The 15,253-nt window shown below is 33.7% G+C and overlaps 3 protein-coding genes across 3 annotated transcripts; 2 read left to right on the top strand and 1 right to left on the bottom strand.

The window, feature by feature from the left end:
* Positions 1-3,671: 3,671 nt before the first annotated feature.
* On the bottom strand, positions 3,672-5,385 carry LOC114399312. Its single transcript, XM_028361484.1, has one exon. It carries the CDS (start codon positions 4,686-4,688, stop codon positions 3,795-3,797), a length of 894 nt encoding a protein of 297 aa, XP_028217285.1. The 5' UTR covers positions 4,689-5,385; the 3' UTR covers positions 3,672-3,794.
* A 5,491-nt stretch (positions 5,386-10,876) lies between these two features.
* LOC114399507 lies at positions 10,877-12,164 on the top strand. The gene has a single exon (XM_028361703.1). The coding sequence runs from the start codon at positions 11,046-11,048 to the stop codon at positions 11,982-11,984; it is 939 nt and encodes a 312-aa protein (XP_028217504.1). The 5' UTR covers positions 10,877-11,045; the 3' UTR covers positions 11,985-12,164.
* A 1,550-nt stretch (positions 12,165-13,714) lies between these two features.
* LOC114400315 (DNA damage-repair/toleration protein DRT102) lies at positions 13,715-14,917 on the top strand. The gene has a single exon (XM_028362722.1). It carries the CDS (start codon positions 13,815-13,817, stop codon positions 14,715-14,717), a length of 903 nt encoding a protein of 300 aa, XP_028218523.1. The 5' UTR covers positions 13,715-13,814; the 3' UTR covers positions 14,718-14,917.
* Positions 14,918-15,253: the final 336 nt, after the last annotated feature.

The following is a 15,253-nucleotide window of genomic DNA, read 5'->3' as shown; positions in this document are numbered from 1 at the left end:
TTGATGGTCTCCCATCCCAATTCCATGGGGCATGCACCCATACCAGACGCTGTTATGTTGGGTTCAGAACCGTTCTTCTCTTCTCTTTACTCAAAAATGCCATTGCTTTTGGTCAACTGTTCCTCTTGTCAATTCCATTTCAGGCCACTTGTAATAATTTTTAATCAATATATCAAATAGAGATACACCTATTACTTATAAGTTATAATTTTAAATTTACCCTTCTCATGCTCTTCGGGTAAAAAGTGAAAACCAAATCTTGCGCTGAAATTATTATTTTTAGTTTAATGTATTTGTACTTTTATGGCATCTAATAAAAAAAAATCTATTAATACATTATATTAAGCAATAAGATCATATGATTTTAAAGTATTTTTTTTTATTAAACTTCTATATATAAAATATTTGCCTAGATAAACTATATAATATATGGGAGGTTTCATGTTAAGTAAAAGATAACTTTTCCATTACAAGTTAATTTTATGAAATTAAGGTAAATCTAAACTTAAATTTAAAAATGATATAAGAATTTATTACACTTATCTACTATCATGTTGTTATCAGATCAACTGATATTTAAACTTCATACTTTGTGGGGTTGTAATATAATCATTTCCTTCTATACTTGCTACATTGAAAAATGAGAATTTTCATTTAAAATGGTGCAAACAACTTTCCGACACAAATTCTGAAATGTTTGCAAAATTAAAATTAAGTATTTCATACTGAACTACTGAAGTACTATAAGTTAACACAATTTCAACTAAATTTTCATACATTTGGTTTTATGTTGACAGATTTATTTTACATCTATAATTGATTTTAGATGAAGCAAATTTAGATAACTTTTGACTTAAATAAAAAAATATACTAAAGCTCACTACTTATTTGCTATTAAAACACAACCATTCAAACATAAATTATATTATTTCAAAAATCAAATTTTCAAAACTAATTTCATTTTCAATCAATTTTATCAACATCCACCTAAATATACATCTAGTGTACTAGGTTAATTGTTTTCTAGCTCAAACTAAAACAGGAGTGAATTTAGTGTTTAATACAGCTACTGGGCTACAGGGCCATAGGTAGCCGAGGATGGAAATGTGAGGTCGTGACTCATGCACGTCCTGTACGACAAACAAGCCTGAAATAGATTCCCAAAACTAGTCCATTATTCTTCATGATGTCAATTCCAATGAAAATGACTTCATAACTGTCACGTCAATTTACAGATTCCCTCATTTCCGTTGCAATTAACGTTCCCTTGTACAGTACAATTCATATTCTTTGCCCTCGTAGAACATATTCAAAATTTTATGCATTCGTCGACAACATTATGTTAGCACTTTGTGTCAAAGTGTGCTCCTAATCTATTCATTCTATACTCATAAATATCCCTCCCTATCTGTAGATGGGGTAATGCTGGCCTAAAGAAAACCTTTTAACTCTTATCGTAGCATCATATGGATTCTTCTACTCATTCTTCTACTCTTATCGTAGCATCATATGGATAACTTCATTAACATAGCCTTTTTTTTTTGTCTTATATATGTTTAGTTTGATGTTTAATGAAATTCAGTTTTAGCTTCTTCAAAAAAAAGAACACAGACTCTTTTTTCCGCTCAATTAATATATATATATATATATATATATATCCTACTGTTAGTGTTAAGACTTCTCTAAGACTTAAATACGTAGAATTCTGTCAAGTCTATTTATATATAAAAGTGTTAGATAGGAAAGTTTCTGAATGATTGAGGGGCATAAATTTATACTAATTTATACAAGAATTATATATTCATTTACTTCCTTAATTCATTTTATTTTTATCTTAAGAAGTCTAAATTGACTCTAAGATGAGAACTAAATATGGCTTCTCGTTTATTTAGTGATCAAATATTAAGAAGATTGAACCTCCATTTGTTTTGATCACCGCGGATTTCTCTTGTTAAATTCCATATGCTTTATACTGGACAATTGAAGAGGCATAAGTGCAAAATATATGCGCAAGTTGCTAAAAAAAAAAAAAAACTATTTCAAAAGCCAGAATATCTGCAACAGAATTCCAGTGTTATCACCGATTTTTTGCTCAGACTGATCTCATGTAGTGATTTTACACTGCTCCATCTCATTACCTTGCAGCCATCCTTATTGATGCATAGCTGAGACCAAGGGTTATCAACATCCTTGGGAGCTGTACTCTTAATGCATGGGTAAGTGGGTATGATGCTTACTGAAATGATATACATCTGATTTGTGCAATCACTTCATTCTAAATGAAGGATTAAAAAACGATATAAATACATTAAATTACATTCCAAGTTACCGAGAACTTAACTATATATGAAGAACAAACTGATCAGGGGAATTAGGAAATACGTGGCTAGATGATTGACAACCATAATCTGGTGTTCTGTGCTAGCATAAGGTATTTATTTAAAAGGGTTTTAAAAGGTATCAAATTTGGTGATGGTTACATATGTATCAGATTTGGTGATGGTTACAAATGATCAAAAAAGATATAGATGTGGATGACAAGCCTTAGCATGAGTACGGTGTGTGCCCGTATGCCTGTAGGCATTTATTTTTTATTTAAGGAATAAGGTAGTCAAAACGATGACTTGTATAAAAAAGACTCCAGTGCTAAAAAAAAAAAAACAAAAATAACACGCCTAAGGATCAACAGAATTGAGGTTTATAGCTTGTGCTAAATACTGAAGAATGACTACCAGGTGATGGTGCTATTGTTTTTGACAAACAACATATTATGCCAGGAATGATAAAATGAATTGAACTAAGCAAGAGCTTTTTGTTTAATGTGCATAGTTCAAAAACTTCTTTCATATAAGTTTTGAAACTGAAATTGCAGACTTAAGGTCTTAAGAAGACATTATCATTGTTAATAACTATTAAGTTTAATCTTGCTGCAGAATTTGGATTAAAGGATCAACAGACTACAAGGCTAAAAAATGATATTTATATAATATCTCATCAGGTTGAGCAGCAGAAAGATTTTGTTTTGACAACAATGATTCGCAAGCCATGGCAAGCTGACAGTTGTCTTCGGAGAGTAAACTAAAATGATATTTGGCCAGAATCTCATCAAATTTACTATTTATTATCAGACATCAAAGTAGATAGGCAATTCTATTAAGGCAAAAGAATTTCATATTCATGCCCCATGCATAGCACATAAGTATAAATCCTCCATATAATAGCTTCATCATCTCAATTCCCTGAAGTATAGAAGAAAGAAAGTCTCTAATGGTTGCTAAATAAAGAGTTTTGACATTCATTGTAATTTGGTGATCTTCCATTCACTCACAACCTTCCTATTCAACCTCAGCTCCACTAAGCTTATTAGTTATTACATGTTGTGGCCAAAAATATTTGTTGTGCTTTCCTAGTAACTTGAATTACCCATTTGGAGTAACAGCCTTACATATTTGATGAAATGAATCCGCAATGCTAAATGTTAAAATATATGACAACCCTGAACAGGGAATTGTAAGTATACACTCACTGATTAAAAGAGAAAGATGTAAACTTTGTATTTTTAGTAATATGAACCATAAAGTTAACACTTGAAGACAAATGTACAGCAATTTGGGGGAAAAAAGTCTCTGGTTTGTTCAAATAGCTCAGCTAAATTGAGGACATGAATTTAATAAGGGGAATGAGAGAAACATAAGTACTCATTTTTACTCAACAATGTTTAAATCACATGGTCGATAAATCAAAACTCACTGAGAGGTCTGTTAGTACTCAATATGTGATGGATTTCTACATATCTACTGGTTCTTCCAAGCATACAAAATAAGAGAGAAACTGAGACCCTGCAATTTGGTCTCAGGAAATCTCTCGGAGAAAGACCATGCCAAATCAGAAGGTGGTTGGCTAGCCCACAACTTGTCCGCTGCGGAGAGGCATGTCCTGAACATAAAGACCGCATTTCCAAGGGATGTACCAAAGAACCAATTATGAACATCCCAGAAAACTTCCACTGCAAGGCCATCTACCAGGATAGTATGATTCCCCCTGAACTTCCATCTCAACCGCTTCACTTGCATCACAGTTTTGCTGTCTATGCGAATTACAAGGCTCGGATCACCAACACTTGCAGTGTCACACTCAATCACAAGATCATGAATTGGGCCATTGTCACAAAACACAGCCTTGGTACCATGCAACTTCTTACCAAAAACATGTTCTTTCTTGGCAACCAACACTGCATTGTGGGGTAATGGGTTGGCATTGGTCTTCTTGAAAGCTTCTTTCCTCAAATCCCCCAGAAGAAGTACCATTTGTCCATCCACGACAGCTCCAACATAAAATCCCCCCAGAGGTTCCGGCCCAGAACCAAATTTAGCCGAAGAAAGGTCCCAATACACATCAACTTTACAAGAATGAACCTCTAGACTCTTGCAACCTCTCCTCTTGGAAAACCCCCACGGTTTGATATCCACCTTACAAAGACTCTGGCTTGATGAATCGTCGATCCCAACGCCAAGGCCTTGCCCCATCAGATTCTTACTCCACGTGACAGTAATCAGGCAGGAAATACCGCCAATCCTGCATTGATAAACACAGGTAACCACATTCTGGGCACTTTTATTAGCGCTTGAAGACGAAGAATCCGCCACTTGAACTCCATTTTCACCAAAACAAGAAGGAAAATCCTTCATTTTCTGCTGCAATTCAATTCAATTACCAAGCTTTTTCCCTCTCAGGTTTTTCAACAAACAGATGGGATCCAGATTTGAAGTGGACAAAAACACTCACTCAGAAACAAGGGGAAACTCACAAAAAACAAGTTGGGACAGACCCTTACCTTAACTTGATCAGAAAAACCCATCAAGGAATGGTTTTCAATATGGAGTTAGAACCCATGAATCCAAATTGAGAGAAGAGAGAGTGTGGTGGGTTCAAGACAAATATAGAGAATGTGGAGAGTAAAACAGCTCAGAACCCAGAGAGAAACAGACAAAAAAGCACACTTCTTTCACTGTCAATGTCTCTGCGTTACTAACGATTGAAATTTTTTAAGGGAAAAAAATAATACCCAAAAGCCAAAAAAAAAAAAAAGGCACAATAGAATATAACATAAAATGAAAAGAACCTTACGATGGCGACGCAAAGAAGCAAAATAACGGAAGTGAAGAGAATGGAGAAGAGGGGACACTACTACGGAAGAAAACGGAAACTGGGTATTATTGGTGACCGGCGAACGAAGGTTACTCATTCAACACTCATGACGAAATGTGAAACCAAAAAAAGGTTCCATTTTATACTGTGGTGTGTGTTTTTCTTTTTTCTTTTTGCCCTTTTCCAGTGAGACCAAGCTTTTACCTGACACGAAGAGGAGAGGCTTTTGTTAACTGCTGCGTCTTCGTCAAGAAATCCAATGGGATACTGTTCATATGTACTATACACGTAAATTCTAGTCAATGTATTCCGAATAAATACTCATTTTCAATCTTTAAAAGTATAAAATTGTGACAATTGGTCTTCAAAAATAAAATAAAAAATCAAATTTAGTATTCAAATGGGTAAAAAATATGATAAAATTATTACAATTTAATCATACATCCATTCCTAAGTATTACTCACCTATTTTAAAATAATTATGATCCTAAATTATTTTATATTAAAATAATTATCATCCTAAATTATTTTATACAAATAAAAAAGATGATAAATATAAAAGAAAATAATAATTTTATAAAAATTAATCTTATATTATCATTATAATTCATGATTAACATATAAGAAATATAAATGATAAAAAATATTAATGTTATAAAAAATTAAAATAATAATTATTTTAAGATAAATTTTTTTACACAATAAATATAATGAGAGGAAAATAATATAATTTAATAATAAAATGATCACATAACATCAATCTATCACACTTTTTTGTATTTGTAGTTTAAAATTAATTTTTTTTATTGCCAAAGTAAATATTTACACATGTATTGTCTTGTCTTTCATCTTTTATATATATATATTAGTTTTCATTCGTATTTTTATATAGAGTTCAATGTGAGAAATAGAATTTGTTTTTGAAAGAAAAAGATAAATAGAAAATAAAAAAAGTCTATACATATATTGATTTTTTTTATATTTTTTAGTTTAATTGTCATGACATGTAAAAAATAAAATTTTATATTTTTAAAAATTACATCATGTATTTTATTTTATTTTTGATTGGGGCAGTTCCAATATACTACATTAAAACCGTATTTAATAATATTTGAGGCCTTTCCATTCCATTATTTTCTATTATAATTAAACAGTAAAAAATAGTTTTATATAACTTTTAAAATAATTACTATATAAATTAATAAACTAAATTAAAATTTGTGGGTGATAATCTAGTTTTTTTCAACTATTAAAAGTATTTTAATTATATTACTTTTTTAATACTACTCTTATGAAATTATTATTTTTATCACAAAATCTATTTTAATATTTTTTTATTTCACTGATTTTATGTGTTATTTTCCATTAACTTGTTATGCAAAGTTAAATTACTCATTTGATCCCTATTTATTTTTTTGGTTTTTTTAGTTCTTACCGTTTATATTTTAATTCTTTTTTTATCCCTATAATTTTGAAAGTGATTTTTTTACTTCTATTTTAATTCTCTTTTAGTTTTTATGGTTTGAAGTGATTTTTTTAGTTCCTATACTTTATATTTTAATTTCACTTTAATCCTTACCATCAAAATATGAGTAAAATTATAATTAACTATTAATAAGTAATCCATAACTAATTTATTGTAAGATAATTTGTAATAAAAAAATAATTGATAATTTATAATTAATTTGTAACTATTTTTTTATATTATTTTATAATAAGGACTAAAAGATTATTAAAATACAAATTATAAGAACTAAAAATATTATTTTAAAATTATAAAGACTAAAAGAGAATTAAAATATAAAAGATTAAAAATAACACTTTTAAATTACAAGACTAAAAGATAATTAAAATGTAAATTGCAGAAATTAAAAAAACTTACTTTTAAATTATAGGAGATGAAATAAGTAATTTAATCTAATGTAAAATTATAAAGATTTTTCGATCAAACACGGTTGACGTGGACCCGTAAGCTCGTGGAAATGCCAAGCACCATCTCACGCAGGCATTGGAATAAGGATTGCGTGCTTAACATGCCTTGTCATTAGGAATCAACGATATTGGTTACTTTTAGGTTATTTGAAAATTTTAATTTTTAATACTTTTTACTAACACTTTTAAATATGTTTTTCTATTAATAAAAGTACAAATCTATATTACCTAATTATTCTTTCATTTGTAAAAAAAAAATCATTCCCCTTTTTTTTTAGTCAATCATTATACCAGTAAATAATGATAAAATAAAATAAAAATACCTTTTAAAATTAAATTTTTAAATGAAGAAATAAACTGATTTATTTTAATTTAATTTCCATGAATTATTAAAATTTATAATAAATGTAAATTTAAATATTATAAAATTCAACCATCTTACTATACATCAATATTTATAATAAGAAAAGCAAGAATGCAGCACTCTTCAAAAATTTATACATTAGTATGTTTAAATTAAATTCAATATTTTTTATTCAAAATGATTAAGGGATTGCATGATATAGATTTTTCTTTTTACTTTTACTTTTAATTTAGACGTGACACATTGTATTATACTACCATATATTTAGTATATTTAGTCATAATTTAACTTCATGTTAATTTATTTTAAAAAAGTATTATTCATTTTTGTTATTAATTACATTTTTTTTTTAATAATATTATTCTTTTAAAGCGTAAACAAAATATGGGAAACAAACATTCTCAATTTTATATCTTCACAAAACTAAAAATGTTCCTCAAAGTAATTTTAATAAAAATTTGTAAAACTTCAAATACATAATAAAAGTTATTCATAGTTTAATTGCTATACACATTGTAAAGATTTTTTAGGCTGCCAAACAATTACAACATATTACATCTATAAAAAGTTTGACTCTTATCTTAATTGATTTAAAAGTCACACATATTATGAATTCTGATGGATGATAATGTAAACAACTTTAAGCTAGCAGTATATATTAATTAAACTCTTAAAAAATATTAGTTGATGTTTTAAATCATTATTCCTTAGATAGGTTCATCTTTCAGTATTTGCACTTCTGTTCAGGCGAAGAAATGTTTCTGACACTTGGAGCAATGAATGCAACGTGAGCACTGATTATTATTTATGATCAAAGTACAATATGCTATTTCATCCGACAATTTTGGAAGGAACCACGTCCTTCATATGGCTTTACACTTTTTGTGAGTAATAATATAATGGCCTGAACATTGAATGCTAAATACTGTTTCTGAATCGAGGTCCTGTATATCAGAAACATCTGAAAAATCAAGTGCATACATTGTCTGAGAAATAAGTAACGTGTTTCAATCAGGGATGCTGGGATTGATTTAGAGTTCAGTTCGGTCAGTCCCTTGAAATAGAGTTAAGGTGTTCAATGGCATCTTATGTTTCAAATGGCTTTGCTGAAAAAATGGTTTTTCTGATAGAATTCTACAGCTAGCATTGATTGATCCATGTAGCTGTGGGATCAGTGGTGTGTGTGATCCCCTTGTTTTCTCTCATGGCAGTCAGATGATTCAAACATAAGTCGGGTATGTAAGTACTTCAATTTTTGTTATATACTAATGTGTGCATTAACATGGCATCTCTGCATCTCTCAACTCGGTCTTCCATTCACTTAATTTAGTTGATTATGTTTTGTGTGTTAGCAGATTCAAATTCAACCATTGTTTTATTTGAAGGACTGAGAAACATAACTCTGGTTGAATTTTCTCTTGTAAGATCAAAGGATTGATACAATTTGACTATAATTGTGTTAAACTATAGAACGAATTATTATATGTTTTCTTTATGTATTCCTAATCCATATAAAAGTGATAGAAATTTGTTATATATGTGTAGTACATAATTGATACGTTTGTATATGTTGAATAAGGTTTTCGCCTCAAAAAGTCTTTGAAATGCCATTCTCATGTCAATCTTGATTTGGTTAAGATACTACAGATAAGACTTGATAATTGTAAGACCTCGTAAAATTCTCACGCGCAATGCTTGTTTTTGGTTAAGAAGACCCAATTAAGAAATTTAAGATTCAAGGTTAGAATAAAGGGATTAGAAGTCAAAGTATTGAATTGGTCTAGAACTAAAATAGTGAGTTTGATCCTCAATTGATTGATAATTACATGGACTGTAAGCATAATTAAATTGCTTGAAAGGAGAATAGAGAAGAATCTAATCTTAACCACTGTTAGTCATTGTTGTTATTTCAATTATGATCTAAGTAATTTATTGTGTTTTGCGTTCTGTTTGTGAATTCTTATTATGCTTTTTTTTTTAAAATCATTCAATATAATATGTCTCTTCCACCTAATTATCAGTTCAAATAGTGATAATTTGGTATTACTTAATGATTTAGTACTTGGACCCAATCCTCGTCCGCACAACACTTAATGTATTTCTACTATGTAATATTACTAGATAACGCCTAATGCACTTTGGAAGGCTTCCTTATCAAGGATATTGACTTTTATTTGTTGTATCGTGGGAAATCTCAATTGGAACATTAGGGCAGAGGGGATGCAAGGGCGCCGCTAACAAGGTCCTAGATCTTGGACATTAGAATGTATATACTCTCAAGTCATTGCCATCGATCCAAATCGGGAACAGGGCTGTAACAAAGAAAGGGTAATTGAGCCTTAGAATTGAAAATTTGGGCCAGCCATAATCAAGAGTATTGTTACTCTTAGGAAGTTCTCAACCATCTGGCCTTTTTCACTAATGTGCATAAGGAGGTTCCACCGTTCAAGTACCTGAGGATGGAGGAACATCTGCTTGTTAGCAAGTGCATGTTTTGTTTTGCTTGGAAAATATTTCAAACCAAGAAAGCTTACCTCGTGTAATTTTTACTCAAATCGTGCTCTAAAATTTCTTTCCTAAAGAAAACAAAAAGTAAAAAAAATACTTTCCGTTGATTTCCAACTCAAAATTCAATTGCTTATCTTAATTCCATTGCTTAAACCAGACTAAGTAAAATGGTGTACTGAATAGCTCCACTGTGAGGATGGTGGCTTTGTTTCTCGAATTTAACCTATATTATTTATATGCGTCTCAATCTTAAGTCTTAACGGTTGATTGATGGGGCATTGATGCACATTTTCTCAGCTTCACCAACTGCACCTTCTCCTAGCAGCACCAAATCCAAATCCACTGTTAACTTAATAGATAGCGTTAAAAATTTACAGAATCACACTGATAGACTACAAGAAGTCCAAGACCACTTGATGCATCTTTTGTTAGTGGACTTATTCTTCGCATTTAATTTTAAGCGGTTGAAAACTTACTGGAGAAAACAAGAAAAGATAGTTACACACTTACTTTTTATTAGAGAGAATAAAGTTGGTGGGATGATTAAGAAGAAAGAAAAAGAAGGGGGGGGGGGGGGGGGGGGAGCGTTTTTAATCTCTTTAATTAAAAAATATTTAAGTTAAGAATTAATATTTACTTAAAAAAAAAAAACACTTACTTTTTACTAGGTAAAACTACTAGTGCATCATGAAAAGAAAGCGTGTTTTGGCTGGGGGAAAGAGAAGTGGTTCAGCAGACCCTTTCTTTAGGGCCCTTTTGAGATGGTTGAATTTAGAAAAAGATTGTGATGCAAGAAAATCACCAATTAGTCCCCTGTCCTACTGACTGTGACGAAGACTTGGTAAGTCTGAGTGCAGCACAGCTCACTGGCACATGATAAATTACAGAACCCAAATATAGCCTTGTCAAAGGCGCAAATCAAGGAAACCAAAACATGACCCAATGAAAAGGCCTTGTTTTCTCATCATTTAAAGCACGTTAAGCACTTGACCTTTTTCCAACATAACACAACCCTCCAAAACATTCACTAAGATTAAAATAACACATGATGGTTCGATCAGTGTAGAAGGAGTTGAAGAACAAATTAAACAGGATGATCTCAGGTTGTTTCAGCCAACCCAACACTCCCTCATCAAGCAACATCAGCTACAGCTCCCAAGTGCCACAGAATGTGGTGACATGCACATACCTAACTCAACTATGCAACTCCCCCACTTATCTCACTCTCAGCTGGTCCAGAACCCTTTTCTCCCACTCCCTAACCATTTCAGCCACAGATATATTTTCCATCACAATTTCTCTGAACTCCTCAACCTTCTTCTTCAGAACACGCCATGGCTCAAAATCAATCAACAACCGCAAAATCAAGCTCCACTGGAACTTCACCCGCGCCGAGTTCATTCAAAACTCCGCTGAGCCAGAGTCACGCTTCTACTTGGCAATCTCACACAATGGCAAACTCCAATTCTTTTTGGGCGACCTTGTCCGCGATTTGACTCGGCGCCACAAAAAGCTCGACGTTAAGGCTAACAACGTTGTTGACCCAGTTCTGGTGTCGAGAAGAGAGCACGTGTTCGGAAGAAGGTGTTACGTGTCACGTGCGGTGTTCATGGGGTCGAAGCACGTGATAGAGATCGAGTGCGGAGGGGGTGTGCTGGGAGTGAAAGTGGACGGTGAGACGCGGTTGGTGGTGAAAAGGTTGGCGTGGAAGTTCAGAGGGTACGAGAAGATATTCATCGACGGCGTTGAAGTGGAGTTTTATTGGGACGTGTTGAGTTGGGTGGTTAACAGAGACAGCAATAACGGGCACGGCGTCTTTGTGTTCCAAGTGGGAGATGGAACGGTGTGGCCAGAAATGGTGGGTGCGGAGAAGAAATTAATGAACAAGAGCGTGTCGTCGGCTTCTAGCGTCTTGCAATGGGCAGAGGAGACTAGTGAGTGTGGGAGGACCTCTTCTTCTTCATCCACAAAGTTTTCTGGGACCAATGCCACCGGCTTCTCTTTGTTGCTCTATGCTTGGACCTTTAATTAATTCATTTCATCTCTACTCTCTTCACATTACTGGATTTCAAAGTTTAGATTGGGTTGCAAACAATTATTTTGTTCATATATGTATCTATGTATACCTTTCTTTCATGTTCTTCTATGTATGCACAGATTTCATTATTTCACTTTTATATATAACTAAACTGCAATGGATTGCCTCTTGAAACACACATGATTGGCATAAAATTGAATAACTTTTTTAGTCATCTATCTTTTTATTATTTGTAAGGACAATCCAGTGTTTTGCATTGATAGTTACTGCAGATATATGAAATTAATTCCCTTATTCTAGACAAGAGGAAGGATGCATGATAAAAAAGCCGCAGTTGTCTCACTGCAAAACCTTAAATATGTCCTCTACTCACTGGATTATCTCTAATTACAGAACGTTATCAAAAGAAAAATTTTAATTGGACCGTAGCACTCATACTTCGCAACATAACACAAAATCTTTGTATGTAGAAGTAGAACTCGAAGTGTTTTTCTTGCTCCCATTAAATATGTAATTGCTTGCTTGGTACATTTTTCCGGCAACCATATATTAAATCCGATAAACATACAAAAGTGTGATATTTCATGATTAACTTTAAGTTGGATGAATATGAACGACATTATTAATTAATTATAATATTCGTTAATTAGTTGTGATGATTCTCATCGAATGTTCGTCCCGTTAGGGCCACTGCTTAGGTTACCCCTTGTAAGGGGTTGGCTTTCTGACTTGTGAGAGACACTTAATTCAAAGTCATACTCATGATTCATGAATCATAACTCAAATGGCTCCAACACAAAGACAAGAAGACCATTCTCCATATACTTTAACACAAAGCGACACATTGCAACCTAGCGCGCACGCTCCAATACCAGTCCACCTTGCAGATGCAGTGGCAGAGACACCTTCCCTATTCTTAGTCATCATAGGGCTTGCACAGAGCACAGATAGAAAGATGAGCTTTGGTGGAGAATCTCTGCAGCATGAGCTGTTACCTTTCCTCCTACCATTTTCTAATATTAAAGCAACCTCGCTTTCTGACCAAGATATAAAATTATTTTTCAATCAAAGCTTTTCGATTAATTAATCATTTTAATTTTTGGCACCTTACAATTCTCCATATTTGAATTAAAATTATCTTCACGAGTAATGTGAGATAACATATTTTAGGTTGTATACAATAAACATCTACAAAAATAATAATAATAATAATAATAATAATAATAATATCATGCTCATGGTTTTAGACCATTCAAGGTGGTTGATTTGCAATGTTTCGACAATTAAGATTTAATATTTAACACATTATTTAGATGAGTAAAATTCATATAAATTTACTTAAATAATGCTAATTTCACTTCTTATTTAGAGGGTCTTACATGAGTTTCACTAATGAAAATTAAGTAATTAATATGGACATTGAATTATTTGACATATTGTAAATATATCAGATATTAATACCTAATATAATTTATCGTACTATTAATATAATAAATTCACAAAATTTATATTAACTATTTAATTTTTATTAAATAATAAAATATTATACACTACAAAACAATCTAATTGCTTAGCAATGTAGGCATTCCTGCTCCTAGTAATGTATAGCCTTTTTTTTTCTTGGGCCTAAAACCCTCCTTTAAAAAAAATAAAAAATGTGGTCCCTGAGAGATTGAGGCACAAGACAGGGATTAGACAAGAGAAAATACTAGTACTTGTATTAATTAGACTAACTAATAGAAGGGCCAGGTTCATTGTATCTGAGTGTCAGGTGTGTGAGTGAGTGAACTCAATTCAACTCAACATTCTTCAATCAAATCAGCCATGGCAGCAGAACCCACCCGCCCCGTAAAAATCATCGCCGCCGCCGATGACTTCGGCACTCCTCTCAAAGACGCCCTCGTCGCTCACTTGCGCACTCTCAACATCCAAGTCGAAGATCTCGGAACCTCTTCCTACTACTCCGCCGGAGCCGAGGTCGGTCGCCGAGTCTCCCAATCCTCCTCCTCCGACATCCGTGGCCTCGTCGCCTGCGGCACCGGCGCCGGCGTCTCCATCTTCGCCAACAAATATCCCGGCGTCTACGCCGCCACGTGCCTCTCCCCCTCCGACGCCGTCAACGCCCGCTCCATCAACAACTCCAACGTCCTCGCCGTCTCCGGCAAGTACACGTCGCCAGAGGCCGCAGTCGAGGTCCTGGACGCGTGGCTGAACACGCCGTTCAAGTCCGCGTGCCCGGCCAACGACGACAAGCCCTGGCCGCAGGAGATTCACTCCTTTCTCGAACACTCGCTCGTGGAGATGCCGGAGATCGGAAAAGAGGGCGCGTTTGACACGTGCGCGGTGTGCTGTCTGGTGAAGAACCGGGAACTGAATCCGATCGATTTGATTCCGGGCGGGTCGATGAAGATTCTAAGGGAAACTCCGACGTCGGCGTTCGTGAGGTTCAAGGCCGGGAGCGTGGAGCCCGCACACCACCACACGTTTGGGCACGACTTGGTTGTGATCGAAGGGAAGAAGAGCGTTTGGAATCTGACGAAGGAACAGAGGTATGATCTGACGGTTGGGGATTATTTATTCACTCCCCCAGGGGATGTGCATAGGGTTAAGTATCATGAGGATACTGAATTTTTCATCAAGTGGGATGGCCATTGGGATATGTTCTTTGACGAGGATCTCGACACTGCTAAAAACGCTATTGATAAGGAGTTAGGATTAGCCAAGTGAATTACTACTTCAGTTTGGATCATGTCATGTGTCATGCCATGTATTCTGTTCATTAATAAGCTCCTTTATATTTGTCTTTTGTATCCAATTTTAATGTCTCATCACAATTCGAGTCCTTTGTTCTGTGTTTGGTTAAATTGAAGCACGGTTTCATGGTCATGAACGAAATTGAATATTGTATGATGTATGTAGTTGCGATACAGTGTGACCTTGGTCCCTCAATGTGAGTGCAACGAAGCAAGAAAATTCTGTATCAGAAGTAGAATATGTGCGTGTATGGATCTCCGTTCGAGGAAGGAACAAGGAAGATGATGCTTTCTGCAAACGGGGACGGTGCCATGGGCAATCCAAACACAGCTGTAACCAAACAGCTTTCCTCGGTTGCCTGTTGGCCAGAAAGTAGTGAATTGAATCACAAACAAGTTCAACAATACTATTGCTTAAATTGAATGTGTCATTCCAAGCTCAAAAAATACCTTGACATTTTTGGATCCCTCCACCCAAAAACCCAGCCATAGTACCTGAGTTGCACTATC

Source organism: Glycine soja, chromosome 19 (genome assembly GCF_004193775.1).
Source record: "Glycine soja cultivar W05 chromosome 19, ASM419377v2, whole genome shotgun sequence".
NCBI classification, from domain to species: Eukaryota; Viridiplantae; Streptophyta; class Magnoliopsida; order Fabales; family Fabaceae; genus Glycine; species Glycine soja.
The sequence above is the reverse complement of the archived record's forward strand: the minus strand, read 5'-3'. Positions and strand labels throughout refer to the sequence as shown.